At 34.0% G+C, this 19,321-nt stretch overlaps 1 protein-coding gene across 1 annotated transcript in view; it reads right to left on the reverse strand.

Moving 5' to 3' along the window:
• Positions 1-1,661: 1,661 nt before the first annotated feature.
• Positions 1,662-19,321, reverse strand: part of LOC106071260 (RYamide receptor-like) — a 201,742-nt gene continuing 184,082 nt past the window's right edge. Inside the window, exons 4-7 of the mRNA XM_056041783.1 lie at positions 13,576-13,676; positions 8,814-8,904; positions 4,424-4,560; positions 1,662-3,028 (exon numbers count right to left, since the gene is read on the reverse strand). Of these exons, the coding sequence (XP_055897758.1) occupies positions 2,926-3,028; positions 4,424-4,560; positions 8,814-8,904; positions 13,576-13,676 (432 nt within the window). The 3' untranslated portion in view covers positions 1,662-2,925. The remainder of the gene's footprint in view (positions 3,029-4,423; positions 4,561-8,813; positions 8,905-13,575; positions 13,677-19,321) is intronic.

Below are 19,321 nucleotides of genomic sequence, written 5' to 3' on the forward strand. Positions count from 1 at the left end.
AGAAAAAGATTCCCAGAATTTGCATAATAATATATTGTCACAACAAGTGAAGCTAACGGGTAGGTAAAAGTGACTAATGAAGATCAACATATAGAGTGACGTAGTGTTGTTTCACTCTTAGCGCCAGGAGTCCATGCAGTTCATTAGCTAGGGGAATTAAATCTAGTACAATGCCCATTTCACAGTGCTGGCTTTCTTCTAACTCTCAACAGTCAGTCCTCTTGATACCGAGATGTTTTTGGGGGGAACAAAATAGACCTTCATTTATTTGGATCTACGTCCATCGGTAATGACACATCGGGAACTTTTTTTTTTTACTTGGTGGAGGCATGCATTTTAGGGCAAGGGACATTTTTGTTTTCCACGAGCTGTTTGAGAGTATTGATTTGAACCAATGGTTCCCCTCGTCCGCCATGATAGACGAGATTTTAAAAACATTTAAAAAAAAAACCACCAACATTCTGGAAATGGTTGATGTTGGCTGCAAAAAGAAATAATCTATAAATGCAGTTGAGTCAAAAAAAAAACAACACCATTTCATTTGTATAAGTTTACAACTTTATCCCCACAAAGTAGATCTAAATAAATGAATTAAAAAAAAACAACGCTTGGCGCATGCCGTTTCGATGCGAAAGGCTATGACGATAAATTATAAAAAGCAAATCTATTTTATTATAGCTTTTATTTTCAATATACTATACTCGGGAGCAGGATTAAGATAAGGCAGTCGGGGCTACTACCTCGGGAGATTTCACAAGAGAGATTTGTTTGTTGTTTTTTTTTTAAAGAGAAATTTGACGGGTTAGACATTTGTATCTTTGCTTTTTGTTTCGCATTTTTATCGACAATTATGGTTGGCAACACTGTCGTGGTGGGGAGTCGACCCATGACCTTACCCTTCACAAACTCAAAAATATGCATTTTTGACTAAAATATGCATGTTATATAATTATTTAAAGAAGGAGAATTTGATGAAATTTACTAGTAATATATTTTTTTTCTTAAAAAATATTGCATGCTTTTATACATAACTATTATTATTAAATCGTGGATTTGTATTAAAGCTTTTAAAAAAAAATGCCTCCCCCTTCCCCCCCCCCCCCCCCCAAAAAAAAATTTATGATTTTGGATATTTTATGAAGGCAGAACAATAATTACACAACAAGCTAAAATTCCAAATCTAATGAACAAAATTTGTTTCTGTACATAAAAACTATTATTAAACACAAACACACATACACAACAGAGATATGTGAATTCCTTGATAGACATAATGAAATGAAAATGTACAATGTGGCAGTAAAAGTTTGCACCAAAACGACCTTCGCGCCAAAAGTGGCTGCACCAAAACGTCCTACTTCTGCTATTTGGCATTGCTGATGTTTTCATGTTTTATCTTCTTCAGTACATCTGGGAACGTTTAAAGTAAGGGGGTGGGTAGAGGGGGGGAAAAGAAAATCTTCGTAGTAGAGTGTAGCATTGAATTACAATAAAATTAACGGCAATTATATTATTTCATAGACTGGAGATAGATCTACTTATGACTGTATCCCCAGATATTTGTTTTTCTTCTATAATGTAGATGTATTCTTTATAAATGGTTACCAGTCATTGAGGTAATATACATATATATATATATATATATATATATATATATATATATATATATATATATATATATATATATATATATATATATATATATATATATATTAAAGCAAAGAATTAGACCTCCATCCCACTTGCCACTTTAACGGCACCACGTGACTACTCAGCTCATAGACTAACGTTGTCGCCAGTAAGATAGTGGATCTAGATTCTAGACCATTCAATAGCTCCCACAGTTTCTAGTGGGCCAGGTTCAAGAATATGATCCTGCTTCCAACTTTCCTAAGCTGGTGCAGAAATATAGTTTAATAAAAACTACTAATAAACAACATAAGCTTTGTAAGAAATCGACACATATACGTTTTTAAAATCTCCAACATATATTTAAGGGCCTCTGTGAGTTCAGAATGAGGCCAGCACAGAGTTCAGAATAAAGGCCAGCACGGAGTTTAGAATGAGGCCAGCACGGAGTTCAGAATGAGGCCAACATGGAGTTTTTGCCTTCTCTGGAAGGCTTGTTGACTGAATGTCTTCCGCCAAAGTAATCTTGGCGGCGAATGTACAAACTTACGCAGCTTGTGTTAAACTGCAGAGAATTAGTAACGAATCTATCACAAAAGTTGGTTACATGAAATATCTAATCCCTTTTTAAATGCTGCAAGAGTTTATCTGGAGCTCATGGTCACGTGATCTTCGCTCTCACATATGATGCTTTTTAACAAATATATTTCTAATACAGAAAACATTTTGTAGGACATATCGTAAGATTCACTTCTGATAATTGAAACATTTAGGGTTAAAAAATATGTTTATAATATCGTGGTTTAATTACATTGATTTCAGACCGAATTAGGCCATTTACAAACTGATTATAGCGATTACAGTTCAAATCAAAAGTAGACAATCATACAAATGGTAAACAAAGTTTTTAAAGTACACATTATATACATACTTTGAATATAGAGATAAACGTAAAACAAACTTCCTAGAACACTTCTCAAACAAGATACATTCAAAGGTCAATGTACGATTAGCTTCATAGAGTGTTGCTTTTGTAAGACATACAGGAGATACAATATTTGAGAAGTTTTTCTTTGCTTTGAAATCTCATCGTACCGTAATTCATCCAAAAGATTTGCTAATTTTTTACAATTGTCTTTTAATGGCAGTGGTGACAAGTAGCGAACGATGAAAGCAAAAAAAAACAACAACAAACAAATTATAATAATGAAAATTGAAGTGACATCATTTCTTGTATGGCATACGCTTGACTGTCAGACTTAAACGAATGGTTTAAATTGCAGATCATTTCATGATTTATATGTTGGACGTTTCAGTCTCGTCTGCTGGTACTTGGCATTGTTTGACGTAGACTTTCTTGTCTTCGCGGTAAAAGTTGTATCGCACAGCTCCGTGTCTGCTAAAAAAAATAAAAACAAGAAGTGTGTATGTTGTTTTTTTTTCGTCCTACAAGATTTAGTAAGTTCCCTTTCAGACCTTGTGATCCATGGGGCAGAAGATGGTAGCTCATATTATTCTGTGGTTGATGGTTAACGACCAGAGCAACATTCTACGGCCTTCACTTTTCTCAACCAATGTCAGATACAATAAACATACTTAGATGCATATAGAGAACCCTGCCGGACCAAGTAAAAACCATTTCCTGCCTCAATAGAGAAAACATAGAACAACAAAGTTCACGCCTATTTTGTAGGAACAGTTTGTCTTGTGTGTATGTTTTGTAGCTGATGAACATCTCGTGGCCCAAAAAGTCCTTTGTTTTTACCTGGTCCTGCAGAGTGACCTATATTCATGTTTATTGTATTTTCTAGACAGTCGTTCCCCCTGCAGGAGGAAATATTTAGTATTTTCTAATGTCATATACCCATTAGATTGGGTGGCTGATGGGTTAACTATTGGCTTCGAACTGATAGGTCTCGAGATTGAATCCAGTTAAAAACTGATATTTTGATTTATTGGACACCCCTGAGTCCATCCAACTTTAATGACTTTGGTTGGTCATTGTGACAAAACCTTCGTCAAGCGCCAACCTTAGTAAGAGATGAGCTTTTTATGATCTGCCTAGTAGATCCATCGTTCTGCCTAATAGATCCAGCATTCTGCCTAGTAGATCCAGCATTCTGCCTAATAGATCCAGCGTTCTGAAAAGAAACTTCCTACATACTCGATTTGCTCGACAATAACGTTGTCCATTTGTATATTACACATTTAAGTAGAATAAGTACTCAAGTACTAAGTACGTAAAACTGAACTCTAAATACTAAAACTGTGAGAGTACCTAAAACTGAATTCTAAATACTAAAACTGTGAGAGTACCTAAAACTGAATTCTAAATACTAAAACTGTGAGAGTACCTAAAACTGAACTCTAAATACTAAAACTGTGAGAGTACCTAAAACTGAACTCTAAATACTAAAACTGTGAGAGTACCTAAAACTGAATTCTAAATACTAAAACTGTGAGAGTACCTAAAACTGAATTCTAAATACTAAAACTGTGAGAGTACCTAAAACTGAATTCTAAATACTAAAACTGTGAGAGTACCTAAAACTGAATTCTAAATACTAAAACTCTGAGAGTACATAAAACTGAACTCTAAATACTAAAACTGTGAGAGTACCTAAAACTGAATTCTAAATACTAAAACTGTGAGAGTACCTAAAACTGAATTCTAAATACTAAAACTGTGAGAGTACCTAAAACTGAACTCTAAATACTAAAACTGTGAGAGTACCTAAAACTGAACTCTAAATACTAAAACTGTGGGAGTACCTAACTCACCCATGCATCATACCTGTTGGCTGAACAGTTCCCATTGGCTCGTCGAAATATGTTGGCATCCTCAGAAAAATATTCCGTGTAGTGGTCACTGCTGGCCTTCCAACATGGGAACTGGGCGAACAGCTGACGGAACTCTCGTTTGAACTTCTCCTATTTGACAAATTAGAAGAAACATTTCGTTTTTGTATGGAGTCTGACAAGTTAGCATACAATCTAATGAGACAAATTAGAAGAAACATTTCGTTTCAGGATAAAATTTTAGAAATTAGCATACAATCTAATGAGACAAAGAAGAAGAAACATTTCGTTTTGGTATGGAGTCTGATGAGTTAGCATACAATCTAATGAGACAAATTAGAAGAAACATTTCGTTTTTTGTATGGAGTTTGACAAGTTAGCATACAATCTAATGAGACAAATTAGAAGAAACATTTCGTTTCAGGATAAAATTTTAGAAATTAGCATACAATCTAATGAGACAAAGAAGAAGAAACATTTCGTTTTGGTATGGAGTCTGACAAGTTAGCATACAATCTAATGAGACAAAGAAGAAGAAACATTTCGTTTCAGGATAAAGTTTGAGAAATTAGCATACAATCTAACGAGACAAAAAAAAGATTTAGGTATTCAGGGGCGTTTTTATAATTTTGGCATACAATTTGATGAGAATAAGAAAGAGTTTGATTCTTGATTACCGTTCGACAATGTTCTAGAAAAACACACACGCCTTTCACAGATGACTAGAGAAGTTAAGTTCGGAATTCAACTAGGAAGCGCTGACTACACAAACAATATTTGTGAGTAATACGTTTTAACGCAATTAACAGGTATAGTTGAGCAATATTAGCGAAATACATTTTAATGCCAAACAGTTTTTAATTATAATTATTTCTTAAAGCTGCCGCTCCAGAACTTGCTTGATTAGCCGCACAAAATTCTACCCCCGTCTCAATCTGAAACCAAAACCAGTGACTCATCTGGGTGAATCTATAGTCTTTCAACACAGGTGAAGCCATATATATATATATATTACTTAAGTCTTTGGCTCCGCAACAACGCACAGGACGTTGATTTTAAAAAAGGGGGGAAAAGTCGGACCAACGCTGGGGGCATCGGCTATTTAAAATTTATTTTTTCGTTTCTATTTCTCCAATTCATGTTTTTTATTGCTTAATTTTTTATTTAGAATAGTCTCCCTTTGCTAAACATCCGGAATTTCCTTCATTTAAATCTAAGTTTTGAAGTTATCAGTGAATAGTTCTCACAGACGTATTTTATTTTCAAATGTGTGATTGAAAATGAAAATAGATGATTTTAATTGTCTTTTAAATAACTATCGGTAATAGGTTATATTTTGTTCAATTTAATCGTTTATTTTTGTTTTTATTCCATATCCCATTGAGCTGAATTTTCGCAAGTAAACAACACTTTTTAAAAAAAATTTCAGAAAGATTACATTCTATAGCGGTAGAATAGTTAAAATTGTATATTTATCGTTAATACTATAAGAATCAGGAGAACTTCTAATTAGATTTCATATCAAAACATTTTTTTACAAAGCTTATATTAAATCAGTCTGTCTGTCTGGTAAAATGATTGTACACACCCAATCGCGGATCAAGCTGAAATTTCATATCTTTTACATGCCAGCACAAGAATCACTAAAAAAAAATTACCAATTAGCTAATTAACTATTGGTAATTAATTCTTTTGCATTGTATCTCGAACAAGGGAAAGACATTTTCCTTGACTGATAAAGTGGTATTAATTGAATTAGTCCTCTTTATTGTTTGTAGAAAACAAATGTAAATATCTATAAATAAATATACAACCTATTTTCATAAGCAGCTTCCTGGCACAGAGGTTACCTTTTTTGTTATAAATACATTTAAAAAGCGATCACCCGGATATCCCCTTTTTTTTCTCTCCATACCCCTTTCCAACTGGTCCAGACAAGTGACAGGAACATAGCATATTGAGAGAGCTACAAGCATGAAACTACGCAAAACAAAAACAATTGGTAAACATATTTCTAATCGCACGGATTTATAATTGGTAGTCCAGATCCATTACAAATTTAATTACGACTGATCCAAACTATTTGATACAGCTACACTTAATACACTCCTTTTCAAACAAGTATTGGTTTGTATTTTGCTTGTTTTATCACTTGTAATCAGCTAATTGATTTTTAAACTTATGAACCTTTCATGCGTACTTATTGTAGCTCAAAGCTTACAGTGGAATTGAACTACATCCCTCTGACGTATTAGCTCATGAGAAACACATTTCGCTGCTGTCGAGAGAGAGAAACAATGATCGTGGACTAATCTGACATCCCGTCTCGGATCTTGACATACAAAAACAACGACAGAGATTCAAGGCTTCAAAACCTAAGGTTGATGCACATTTAGCTCCTAGAATTCGTTGTCTTGGATCGATCCTGTAGGGGGGGGGGGGGATAAGTGTTGATCGTGCAGCAGTAAAACTTCTCACAGAGATCATCCCCCCTTGCCTCCACCCAGCACCAGACGCATGCGATCCCAAACTTCACCAAATGCTAAAAACATGAAGACAGAAACGTTGCTTACAAGTTAACAAAATAAATGTGAATATCTTTTCACAGAGCTGCGAAACAAACACATTTGTAATGTACATATTAACTTGTTTCTAGGTCTGTCGCCCTAACAAACAATAACAAAGCCACTGGGAGAGTTTGGTCCATTATAGAGTCATTATACTTATATACTTGAACGTTTATTTTTTCTTATAAGAAAGAATGTTTCCTTATCTTATGATATTTTTTGTTTGTTTTATTTTAACGAACGTTGCTTCAAAAGAAACGGGCAATACTTTTATGTCTTTTTGAAACCAAGATTTCAGAATGTTTAGTGCTAGTTGTTACTGGTGTTTCTAGAAGGCCTTGTTTTGTTTTAAAGATTTAATCTCTGCCAAGTTATTGCATTTTTCTGATTCTATGCTCTAATTGCAATAGGGATGAAGGAGCACTTGTACGAGTTTGTCCTAGCATATGAAATAAGAAATGTGTCTTTATCTTTGTGTCTTTCTGAGTATTTGACTAGGTTGTGTTTTAGTATTTGTAAGTTATGGTTCAGTTTACTTTAATTTTAGTCTTCTGTCCTGAATTTAAAATACTTGGACTGGCCAACACAATGTGAATACAGACTCACTCCTGTTAATGTTTTTTTTAACAGATTCGTATGGAATTTGATCTTTTCCAAATAAATTGCCATATATATTTACTAAAGAAATATGCAAAATTCATTCACTAAAAACAAAACACGACTATCAGATTCAAATATGAATGAACTAGTTTAGATTGAAATCCAAAGTACACACAAAAATAGTACCCTACAATTAGATTTTTAACAAATCCTTCTCCTCTGACGTGCCACTCTGTAAGTTTCGGTATAAAAATATCTCTTGGGCCTGGATCTTTTCCTTTTCATTTCATATGGAGATGTTTCTAGTGCTGCTAACATTATCAGCATAATGGACGGGTGAACTAGACCAACAGATACAGTGCTCAGCCCACGTGTTTCTTAGGACGCCGTCAGGCACGATGTAAAAATATTTGTTTTGTCCATTCTGGACGATATGTCAGGGCGACCTTAGTCGATGCCTCAAAGTATGTTGTCCAGGCGACGACTTTTTAAAAGACGAAATAGAAAACTCGCGTCTTTTAAAATCTCGCAGAACTTCTAATTTTTTTGTAAATGTTCAGAACTAAATGTAGACCTAAAGAAGGTTGACAATGAATCAAGTGTTCGTACAGAGAACACAAGAGAAGGACATGGGGAAGAGACAGTTTTAGAATGGCTCATTAGATTTAAGGATGTATTACATCCTAGCCAAATCCTCCCGCAGGACGGTGGAGGGGGCAGAGAGTAAGGTTCAAACCCAGGACCATTCAGACGACAGCCCAAAGCGCATACCACACGACCAAGCAGCCTTACAGACAGACCAAATGAGAGAATGAGAAGAGAGTAAAAGAGAACAAGGAAAGTAGAGACAGAATAAGAAGAGAGTAAAAGAGAACGAGGAAAGTAGAGACAGAATAAGAAGAGAGAAAGAGAATAATGATTGTTGCCTACTTGTTAGGGTAAGCTAGTGGTCTACTTGATAGGGTAAGCTAGTGGTCTACTTGATAGGGTAAGCTAGTGGTCTACTTGATAGGGTAAGTTAGTGGTCTACTTGTTAGGGTAAGCTAGTGGTCTACTTGATAGGGTAAGCTAGTGGTCTACTTGATAGGGTAAGCTAGTGGTCTACTTGTTAGGGTAAGCTAGTGGTCTACGATTGATAAGGTGACCTATAGGTGCATAGTTCGTAGAAGTGTAGTAGAGGTGTTAACTTAAAATGATGTACTCTAGGTGTTTACTTACATTGAGTAGTCCATAGATGAACGGGTTGTAGCAGGAGTTGCTCATGGCCAACCAATGAGAAGAGAACCAGATGATATTGATGTACAGATAACTGTGAACACCAACACAATAACAGTTTTAGTGACTAGCAATCAAACAGTTAGGTCTTACAATGTAGTAGCTGATAATTAAGTCATTGTAGACATACATTTTTATTTTCTAGAACTGTTGTCTTAGAGTATAACTCGTAAATATATATTACACATTTCATTGCTTTCATTTAATTATCGCTTCGTCTCACTGTTATCAGATTAAGAATGAAAATGTTTCAACATTTTGCCCAGCTAATTTCTTCAAGAAAGATCGATATCTAACTATTCAAGGTTCGCTGATATCATTTCTAAAGACATTATATATTTTTCTTTTCTTTGGGAGAGCTATGATGCGTATTTGGTAAAGAAAAGATTACCTGGTCCGTTGCAATTCGGATTTCTCTGCGGAAGTGCAAACTCCTATAGAACCCTGGCATGCTTTAGATGAAAATGGCTAAGTTATAAGTTAATGAACTTCCGCCGCTAAGTCCGCTAAAACTGAAGTTTTTGAAGTATGAAATAGTTTAAGCCTTAGCTAGACGCTTAATGCCCCAAGTGTTACGTTCGATGGTTGGAGACATCATGCATTGATTTTCGTTCTAGATTGTACACACAATGGAAGGTTACTATATGTATAGTAATGTAAAGTAATGGTGACCCTTTCTACCCTTGTGCAGATGATGTCAAGGTCACCTGTTTATATGACCGACGTACAACATGGGTGTCAAGTGGAAAGCACGTTTGTCAGGTACCCATGTGAGTCTCGCGGGCATCTAGAACACTCGAAGTTCAAAATCCTTGTCTTCTCAGAATTCCAACTTAATTTATATATATATATATATATATATAGAGAGAGAGAGAGAGAGTGAGAGAGAGAGAGAGAGAGAGAGAGAAAGAGAGAGGGGGTGAAGGAGAGAGAAAGCTGAGTAATTATTATAATAGCTGGGTCAATGTATTGATATAGCTGGGTCAATATATAGATATAGCTGGATCAATGTATTCTGATAGCTGGGTCAATATATTGAGATAGCTGGGTCAATGTATTTAAATAGCTGGGTCAATGTATTGATATAGCTGGGTCAATGTATTGAGATAGCTGGGTCAAAATATTGAGATAGCTGGGTCAATATATTGAGATAGCTGGGTCAATATATTGAGATTGCTGGGTCAATATATTGATATAGCTGGGTCAATATATAGATATAGCTGGATCAATGTATTGTGATAGCTGGGTCAATATATTGAGATATCTGGGTCAATGTATTTAAATAGCTGGGTCAATGTATTGATATAGCTGGGTCAATGTATTGATATAGCTGGGTCAATATATTGAGATAGCTGGGTCAAAATATTGAGATAGCTGGGTCAGTGTATTGAGATAGCTGGGTCAATGTATTGATATAGCTGGGTCAATATATTGAGATAGCTGGGTCAAAATATTGAGATAGCTGGGTCAGTATATTGAGATAGCTGGTTCAATATATTGAGATTGCTGGGTAAATATATTGATATAGCTGGGTAAATATATTGAGATTGCTGGGTCAATGTATTGAGATAGCTGGGTCAGTATATTGTGATAGCTGGGTCAATGTATTGAAATAGCTGGGTCAATGTATTGTGAAAGCTGGGTCAATGTATTATGATAGCTGGGTCAATGTTTTGAGATAGCTGGGTCAATGTTTTGAGATAACTGGATCAGTATATTGAGATAGCTGGGTTCAAGTATTGAGATAGCTGGGTTCAAGTATTGAGATAGCTGGGTCAATGCATTGAGATAGCTGGATCAATGTTTTAAGATAACTGGATCAGTATATTGAGATAGCTGGGTTCAAGTATTGAGATAGCTGGGTTCAAGTATTGAGATAGCTGGGTTCAAGTATTGAGATAGCTGGGTCAATGCATTGAGATAGCTGGATCAATGTATTTAGGTAGCTGGGTCAATATATTGATATAGCTGGGTCAATGTATTAAGATAGTTGGGTCAATGTTTTGAGATAGCTGGGTCAGTATATTGAGATAGCTGGGTTTAAGTATTGAGATAGCTGGGTAAATATATTGATATAGCTGGGTCAATGTATTAAGATAGCTGGGTCAATATATTGATATAGCTGGGTCAATGTATTAAGATAGTTGGGTCAATGTATTGAGATAGCTGGGTCAGTATATTGTGATAGCTGGGTCAATGTATTGAAATAACTAGGCCAGTGTATTGAGATAGCTGGGTCAATGCATAGAGATAGCTGGGTCAGTATATTGTGATAGCTGTGTAAATGTATTTAGATAGCTGTGTCAGTATATTGTGATGGCTGGGTCAATGTATTGAAATAGCTGGGTCAATGTATTGTGAAAGCTGGGTCAATGTATTATGATAGCTGGGTCAATGTTTTGAGATAGCTGGGTCAATGTTTTGAGATAACTGGATCAGTATATTGAGATAGCTGGGTTCAAATATTGAGATAGCTGGGTTCAGTATTGAGATAGCTGGGTCAATGCATTGAGATAGCTGGGTCAATGTTTTGAGATAGCTGGGTCAGTATATTGAGATAGCTGTGTTTAAGTATTGAGATAGCTGGGTCAATGTATTTAGATAGCTGGGTCAATATATTGATATAGCTGGGTCAATGTATTAAGATAGTTGGGTCAATGTTTTGAGATAGCTGGGTCAGTATATTGAGATAGCTGGGTTTAAGTATTGATATAGCTGGGTCAATGTATTGAGATAGCTGGGTCAATGTATTGAGATAGCTGGGTCAATGTATTGAGATAGCTGGGTCAATATATTGATATAGCTGGGTCAATGTATTGAGATAGCTGGGTCAATGTATTGAGATAGCTGGGTCAATGTATTGAGATAGCTGGGTCAATGTAGAAAGTTGGTTGGAGCAATGAGGATGGATGGTTGACAGAATACAGTTAGACTTCAAACATTCACGTAAAATCCTTTGTTCCTGTCTTCTAATTCCAAAATGATTAAGCAAAACTGAAAATGCTCTTGTGAAAGATGACTAACTAAACAGCACTAAATTCCTAACATTTCGGACAGAGCTAGCTATTGATTTCATACACTTTCTCTCAATGTTATTTCAGCCACAAGTTGGTAGGAATGTTTCTACTTAGTCGACATCATCAGTCTGACCCCGGGGATGTACGTGATTGCCTTTCCTATAAAGTTGGATGTAAATTCCAGAATTTCATTCAGCAGACCGAAAGCTGGAGTCCAACATCCTAGATCACAGTGACCTCTAGCAAGAATCTTTGTCTCATTCTATATTTTATAAATGTCTGGTTTATGAACATTTAATCGTTAGAATAGTTTTAAAAACATATAATCTAAAGCTACACGTCAATATGTGAGTATTAGTTTTTCATTCACTGTAATCATAAAAAGCTCCAAGATGTTTAAATGGGGTGATGTTTTTTTGTAGTGACGTCTCTATGCTAAAATGATTTAATCGGTTAGAAAACAAACAACTTAGGACTGTATTACATTGTATAAGCTTTCTTTGCGTTTGAACTTTCAATGTCTATTAAGGTTTGTTTAACACACCCAACATTTGCACAATGCTCTTCTTTATACTAGAGCCCAGCGTTTCCCAAACTGTGTTCCACGGAACACTAGAAGTCTGAAGAGGTGTCCCACGAACTACTAGAAGTCTGAAGAGGTGTTCCACGGAACACTAGAAGTCTGAATGGGTGTCCCACGAACTACTAGAATAATTAACTAGTAGGCCACCACGGGAATTAATCTCTCTAAAAAAATGAAAACACTGTTCTGCTAAATACTCAGAGTGTGCGACTATAGAGTAAGTTTCGAGAAACACTGCTCTACCCTATGATTACGTTAAATGGTGTATATATATACAACTTTATATACTGCAACTACTATACAAATAGCTCAAAATAGTGTATATATTACTTTATATATTTCAGCTGTCAATTATTTCAATAGCTCAGCATATTCTACATACTATACTGTAGCTATGACTATTTCTTGATCTAAAGTTCATTTGAAAGATAGTATTACATTATTATTTCTAAACACTTGTAGGGGGAGGTAATTAACGCCATTCAGGTTGTCAGCTCTGTCACGCAATTATTAACCAAGCCAAAGAACGCATTTATTCTTAGGAGATTTAGTTAGACTTTGAGAAGAAATGTTCTATCAGAAAAGTGCTAATAATTTACATATTATGTATACTATATTTGCATGTATGCGGTTTTGTTCCAAAGCCACAGTACACTTTTTAAGACTACATTTACATTAATCAAATAAAAAACAATACCTATTTAATAATGTCAGTACCATGTATTTAAGAAAGAGTTCCCCTGTCAGACCTTGCGATCTATAGGGGCAGATGATGTTAATGTCATCCATTTCTTTGACCAACGGACAGGGTGTCATATGGCCAGCACAACGACCAACCGCCTTAACTTTCCCCAACTTAAGTTAATATATATATATATATAAATGTCTCTTTTAAACCGATTCATATGAATGCCAATGTTTGAGAGTTATCTGGGAATCCTTTGCCTCTTTCTCTGGACTCAGACCAGCCGAGTTCCTTTGCGAGGACCGAAACAGCATGTGCAATATCTGTGTCCATGCTGTCCGATCTTGTCAGATGTCGCTGGACTGATATTGTTTTGACTAAACCCAACACTTTCCTATTTCAAGACAAAATCAAACTTACTCGTTAATGAGTGGACAAATGTTGTCAAGTAAGTTATAAATTTGCAAAGGCAACCAGCACAGGACGAAGAGGCAAACTACAATGATCATCATCTTGACCACCTGCGGAAGATACAAACAAAAAGTGAATCATTGAAATATCTGTGACACCCGAGAGACATTTTTATTTTAAGATACTTTGTACTGTTCCCCTCTGGTGACGTCAGAGTTAAATCAGGGCACTGCGAAGAAAATTAGGCATTCTAGATTGTTAGGTTATTAACCTCGTTGGAAGACTTGCTGGGCAGTTGGAAGAGGGGTCACCGAAGGCTTTTGCTGGTCATATCCAGTTTAAAGCAGCTATTTCAAACTTTGGCTGTTTAGGATCCACTGTGTTCACAATGTTTTAATGGTATTATGGTAACATGACATTTATTTGGAGAAAAGGTTAGTCGCTGTACGGGCAACCATAATACCATTGTTAACTCAGAGCGAAATGACTGTTATACCATATTCATCCTAGACTGGCTTCGACAGATCTTCAGAATATTTTTTTTTTTTTAAATAATTAAAATTCACTAACGACTTCATCCCGGTCATTCCACGTGGAGGCGGGGGTTTCACCAATAAGGAGTTTAGGTTTATTGTTTCCATATGAATGCATTACCAACATAAAAAAAATATATGTTTAATATTTGTTGTTACACCTGGAAGAAATAGTTGCTGAAATCTAAAAGTTACACAACACATTCTCTTAACAACTGTACGTGAACCGTTTTAAAACAATACAAATATTATGTAATCAAGATCCAATACTATTTGTATATTGTCCTAAGACAATCACACACGATATTAGGACTGGTCAACGCAAGAAGTTTGGTACAAAAAGAATAATCCTGGAACCAAGTTATAATAGTCTTTGCACATTTGCTGAGACTTTGCACGCTATTGGGGATTGTCGCACTCCGTGGATGGAAATCTTTGGGAAATCTCTGGACATAATTCGAATGAGTAAAGATAAATTATAAACAAGGGAAAGAAATACTATTTAAAAAAACAAATTAGATCTATATTAAGCGTAGCTGTATCAATTAGTTTGGATCAGTCATGTGATTCAATTTGTAATAGATCTAGACAGACAATAATACATCTGTGCGATTTTACAAATATATTTTCAAAGCTAATATCAATTCACTCTGTCTGTTGGGTAAAAAGTTTGTACACCTTATTTTTCCGACACCCAATCGGAGAAATAACCAGTAAAAATATTCAAACCCAGATTCTGGGTTTAACAGTTTTAAATGGAATACTTAGATCTATATTTGAATATTGGTAAACGACCCATGTTAACTTTCTGTACTCCTTCTTCAGGAGAAGTATTCGAGTCCAGAACTCATTCAAGACTATTCAAGTCTTTAGCCAGACTTTTGTAAACTTGTCTACTTAGATCTATATTTGAATATTGGTAAACGACCCATGTTAACTTTCTGTACTCCTTCTTCAGGAGAAGTATTCGAGTCCAGAACTCATTCAAGACTATTCAAGTCTTTAGCCAGACTTTTGTAAACTTGTCTACTTGATAGAGTGTTTTCTAAAAGCTAGCTTCTGAGCAGACATTGAAGCGTCCCTAATAAGGTATTTATCACTGCTTGGTCATGTGATAGGGAGTTTACTTGCAGACGAACATAACGGCCAGAAGAAGAAGAAAAAAAAAAGGTAGGATTACCAAGTGACGTGAAAATACTGTTCTGACATGTATCAGGGGCGGAAATAATTAACGACCTGTCTACCAGTTAATGATGGAAAGCTAGTTACATGTCTCTTTCCTTATCTCTCTTTTTCTCTCTCTCTCTTTTCTTTTTCTAAGTTGTTTTTTTTCTTTGTCAAACTTTCTCTTCAATGACCTTCTTTTTCTACGGTTTGATTTTCTACCTTTTTCACTCAATCAATGTTTGTGTTTAGGAATAGTTTTCTATCGGTATACCTATCTATCTATCTTTGTGGAGACAGCTGGCCACCCAATGCGCCGAACCGCGCGAGAAGATGTAAGTCTAAGTAAGTTAGTCTATCTATCTATCTATCTATCTATCTATCTATCTATCTATCTATCTATCTATCTATCTATCTATCTATCTATCTATCTATCTATCTATCTGTCTGTATGTCTGTCTGTCTGTCTGTCTCTCTGTCCGTCTGACTAATTTCTCAACTGTTTAGTTTTCCTTCCTCTGTCTATTCATTTCTTTTTCACTCACTTTCTCTCGCCATTACATCATCTCAATTTCTCTTTTTCATTCTCTTATTCTTTTTCGTTTTCTCTGTCTCTTCATTTTCATAGAATTATTAAATATTTTTTTCCCTTTCTAATAACTTCTTTTTCTTTCTTTCCATAACTTTATATATTTTTTTTTATTCTTCATTTTTTTAAAAGTCATTCTCTTGACATCTTTCCGTTTAAGTCTTTCTGTCTGTATGTATTTTCCTTGTTCGTCCAAATCTTTCTTTCTACGTTTTTGACTCCAGATTTTTTTGAGTATTTCTTTCTGTCTCCATGTATTTATGTATTTATGTACTTATGTATTTATGTATTTATGTATTTATGTATTTATGTATTTATGTATTTATGTATTTATGTACTTATGTATTCATGTACTTATGTACTTATGTACTTATGTATTTATGTATTTATGTATTTATGTATTTATGTACTTATGTATCTATGTCTTTATGTACTTATGTACTTATGTATTTATGTATTTATGTATTATGTACTTGTGTATTTATGTATTTATGTATTTATGTATCTATGTATCTATGTATTTATATATTTATGTATTTATGTACTTATGAATTTATGTATTTATGTACTTATGTATTTCTATATTCATGTATTTATGTATTTATGTATTTCAATATTTATGTATTTATGTATTTCAATATTTATGTATTTCAATATTTATGTATTTCAATATTAATGTACTTATGTATTTATGTACTTATGTATTTATGTACTTATGTATTTATGTACTTATGTACTTATGTATTTATGTATTTCAATATTTATGTACTTATATATTTATGTACTTATGTATTTATGTACTTATGTATTTATGTACTTATGTATTTATGTACTTATGTACTTATGTATTTCAATATTTATGTATTTCAATATTTATGTACTTATGTATTTATGTACTTATGTATTTATGTACTTATGTATTTATGTACTTATGTATTTATGTACTTATGTATTTATGTATTTATGTATTTATGTATTTCAATATTTATGTATTTCAATATTTTTGTACTTATGTATTTATGTACTTATGTATTTATGTACTTATGTATTTATGTACTTATGTATGTATGTACTTATGTATGTATGTACTTATGTACTTATGTACTTATGTATTTATGTATTTCAATATTTATGTATTTCAATATTTATGTACTTATGTATTTATGTACTTATGTATTTATGTACTTATGTATTTATGTACTTATGTATTTATGTACTTATGTACTTATGTACTTATGTATTTATGTATTTCAATATTTATGTATTTCAATATTTATGTACTTATGTATTTATGTACTTATGTATTTATGTACTTATGTATTTATGTACTTATGTATTTATGTATTTATGTACTTATGTATTTCAATATTTATGTATTTCAATATTTATGTACTTATGTATTTATGTACTTATGTATTTATGTACTTATGTATTTATGTACTTATGTATTTATGTATTTATGTACTTATGTATTTATGTACTTATGTATTTATGTACTTATGTATTTATGTATTTATGTATTTATGTACTTATGTATTTCTATATTCACGTATTTATGTATTTATGTATTTCTATATTCATGTATTTATGTACTTATGTATTTATGTATTTATGTATTTATGTATTTCTATATTCATGTATTTATGTATTTATGTATTTCAATATTTATGTATTTATGTATTTCAATATTTATGTATTTATGTATTTCAATATTTATGTATTTATGTACATGTGTACTTATGTATTTATAAACTTATGTATTTATGTATTTATGTATTTATGTATTTATGTATTTATGTACACAACACGGAGGCGCAGTGGCTGAGCGAACCGGGGGTCCTTGGTTCTAATACTGGTGAAGACTGATTTTTAATTTCGAGATCTTTGAGCGCCTCTGAGTTCACCCAGCTCTAATGGGTATCTGACATTAGTTGGGGAAAAGTAAAGGCGGTTGGAGGTTGTGCTGGCCACATGACATCCATGTTAACCGTAGGCCACGGAATCAGATGACCTTTACATCATCTGCCCTATAGACCACAAGGTTTGAAAGGGAACAATACAAAACACACCCCCACCTTTCTCTCACTCTCTCTCTCTCTCTCTCTCTCTCACACACTCTCTCTCACTCTCTCTCTCACTCACACTCTCTCTCACTCTCTCTCTCTCTCTCACTCTCTCTCTCTCTCTCTCTCTGTCTTATATTCCATCTTGTCTATTTCTTGCATGGCCTTGTGTTTCCTTTGTATTCCTACCCAGTCTCCATTTCCTCAATTAAAGCATTTATCTCAGGTACCATCACAGAAACATGGCTACTAGTCTAGGACCACGTGAGCATTTCTTTCAGGAAAGTCAAGATTGAAAACATTCTGAAGTACGGCGTGGGTCAGTCCAAGGACCAAGAAACCGAGACCTCAGGGTTTTTTACTTGGTCAATAAATATCTGATTGCAATTAGCGTTATAGGCCTAGATCAATATAAAGATAACAGTCATGTTTCATTTTGTGACCTATTGATTGAAATAATTTGATGTCTGCCCTTTGTAGTAGATTAAAAGACATGTTTAATAATAAAAAATAAAAAAATAACAATAGACAATTTCTCCTCTATGAAGCTGATGTCGTATTGTAAGAACGATTACTCTGCTTGTAATAAGTAATGAATGTTTGATTTAAAGAAAGGAACATTTATTCACCAGCCTTTATTCCCCCACCCCCCAAAAAAAAGCAATCCCAGTTATGCCCTTTTAAAATTCTACTTAAGAGTATATACAATTCAGATTGGGTGATAGAGATCCAGACTTACAAAAGACAGTAGTGGAGACTTTTCAACAGAAAAGATGTTCCTAAACGTCTATTGGTTGATTCAACTCTTCTAAACATAAGCGGGACTAGACACTGTTCAAGATATAAATCTCTAGAAAAAAAAATATTTTGAAAAAATTATAACAAACTAGAATTTTTCCCCGTCTGGCCAATTAGCTAGTGATTTGTTTCACAAAGATATACATAAACTGTCTAATTTCTAGGAAAATGGTAAGAGTCGTTATCAAGATCCGTGTCCAGGTATTTGATGATTACTAAACCCATTAGGAATTCGCTAGCTGATAAGAGGAATTGTAAAAGTGGTTTAAAGACTTCCATATTAAACTAATTTAAACTTGTCGAAGCGGAGAGTGTGCATATTAAAGGACAACATAACAAGTTATAAAGTATCTGCACAGAACTTCGATCATGATTTAAATCGCGCCATCTAACCCTTGCAGTCCTCGTTCTAAACATATTAGGATTCTGTAATGTCAAATATTACTATCTATAAATCAATCTATAGCTCTATGGCTATAAGTATGTACGAATTCTATCTATAATGTAGTGCTATCAAAGTCTTATAGTTTTCCCTCTAGACATAAGCCTAAATTTTTTATTCTATCTATAGCTCTATGGCTATAAGTATGTACGAATTCTATCTATAA

Source organism: Biomphalaria glabrata, chromosome 9 (assembly GCF_947242115.1).
Source record: "Biomphalaria glabrata chromosome 9, xgBioGlab47.1, whole genome shotgun sequence".
Lineage (NCBI taxonomy): Eukaryota > Metazoa > Mollusca > Gastropoda > Planorbidae > Biomphalaria > Biomphalaria glabrata.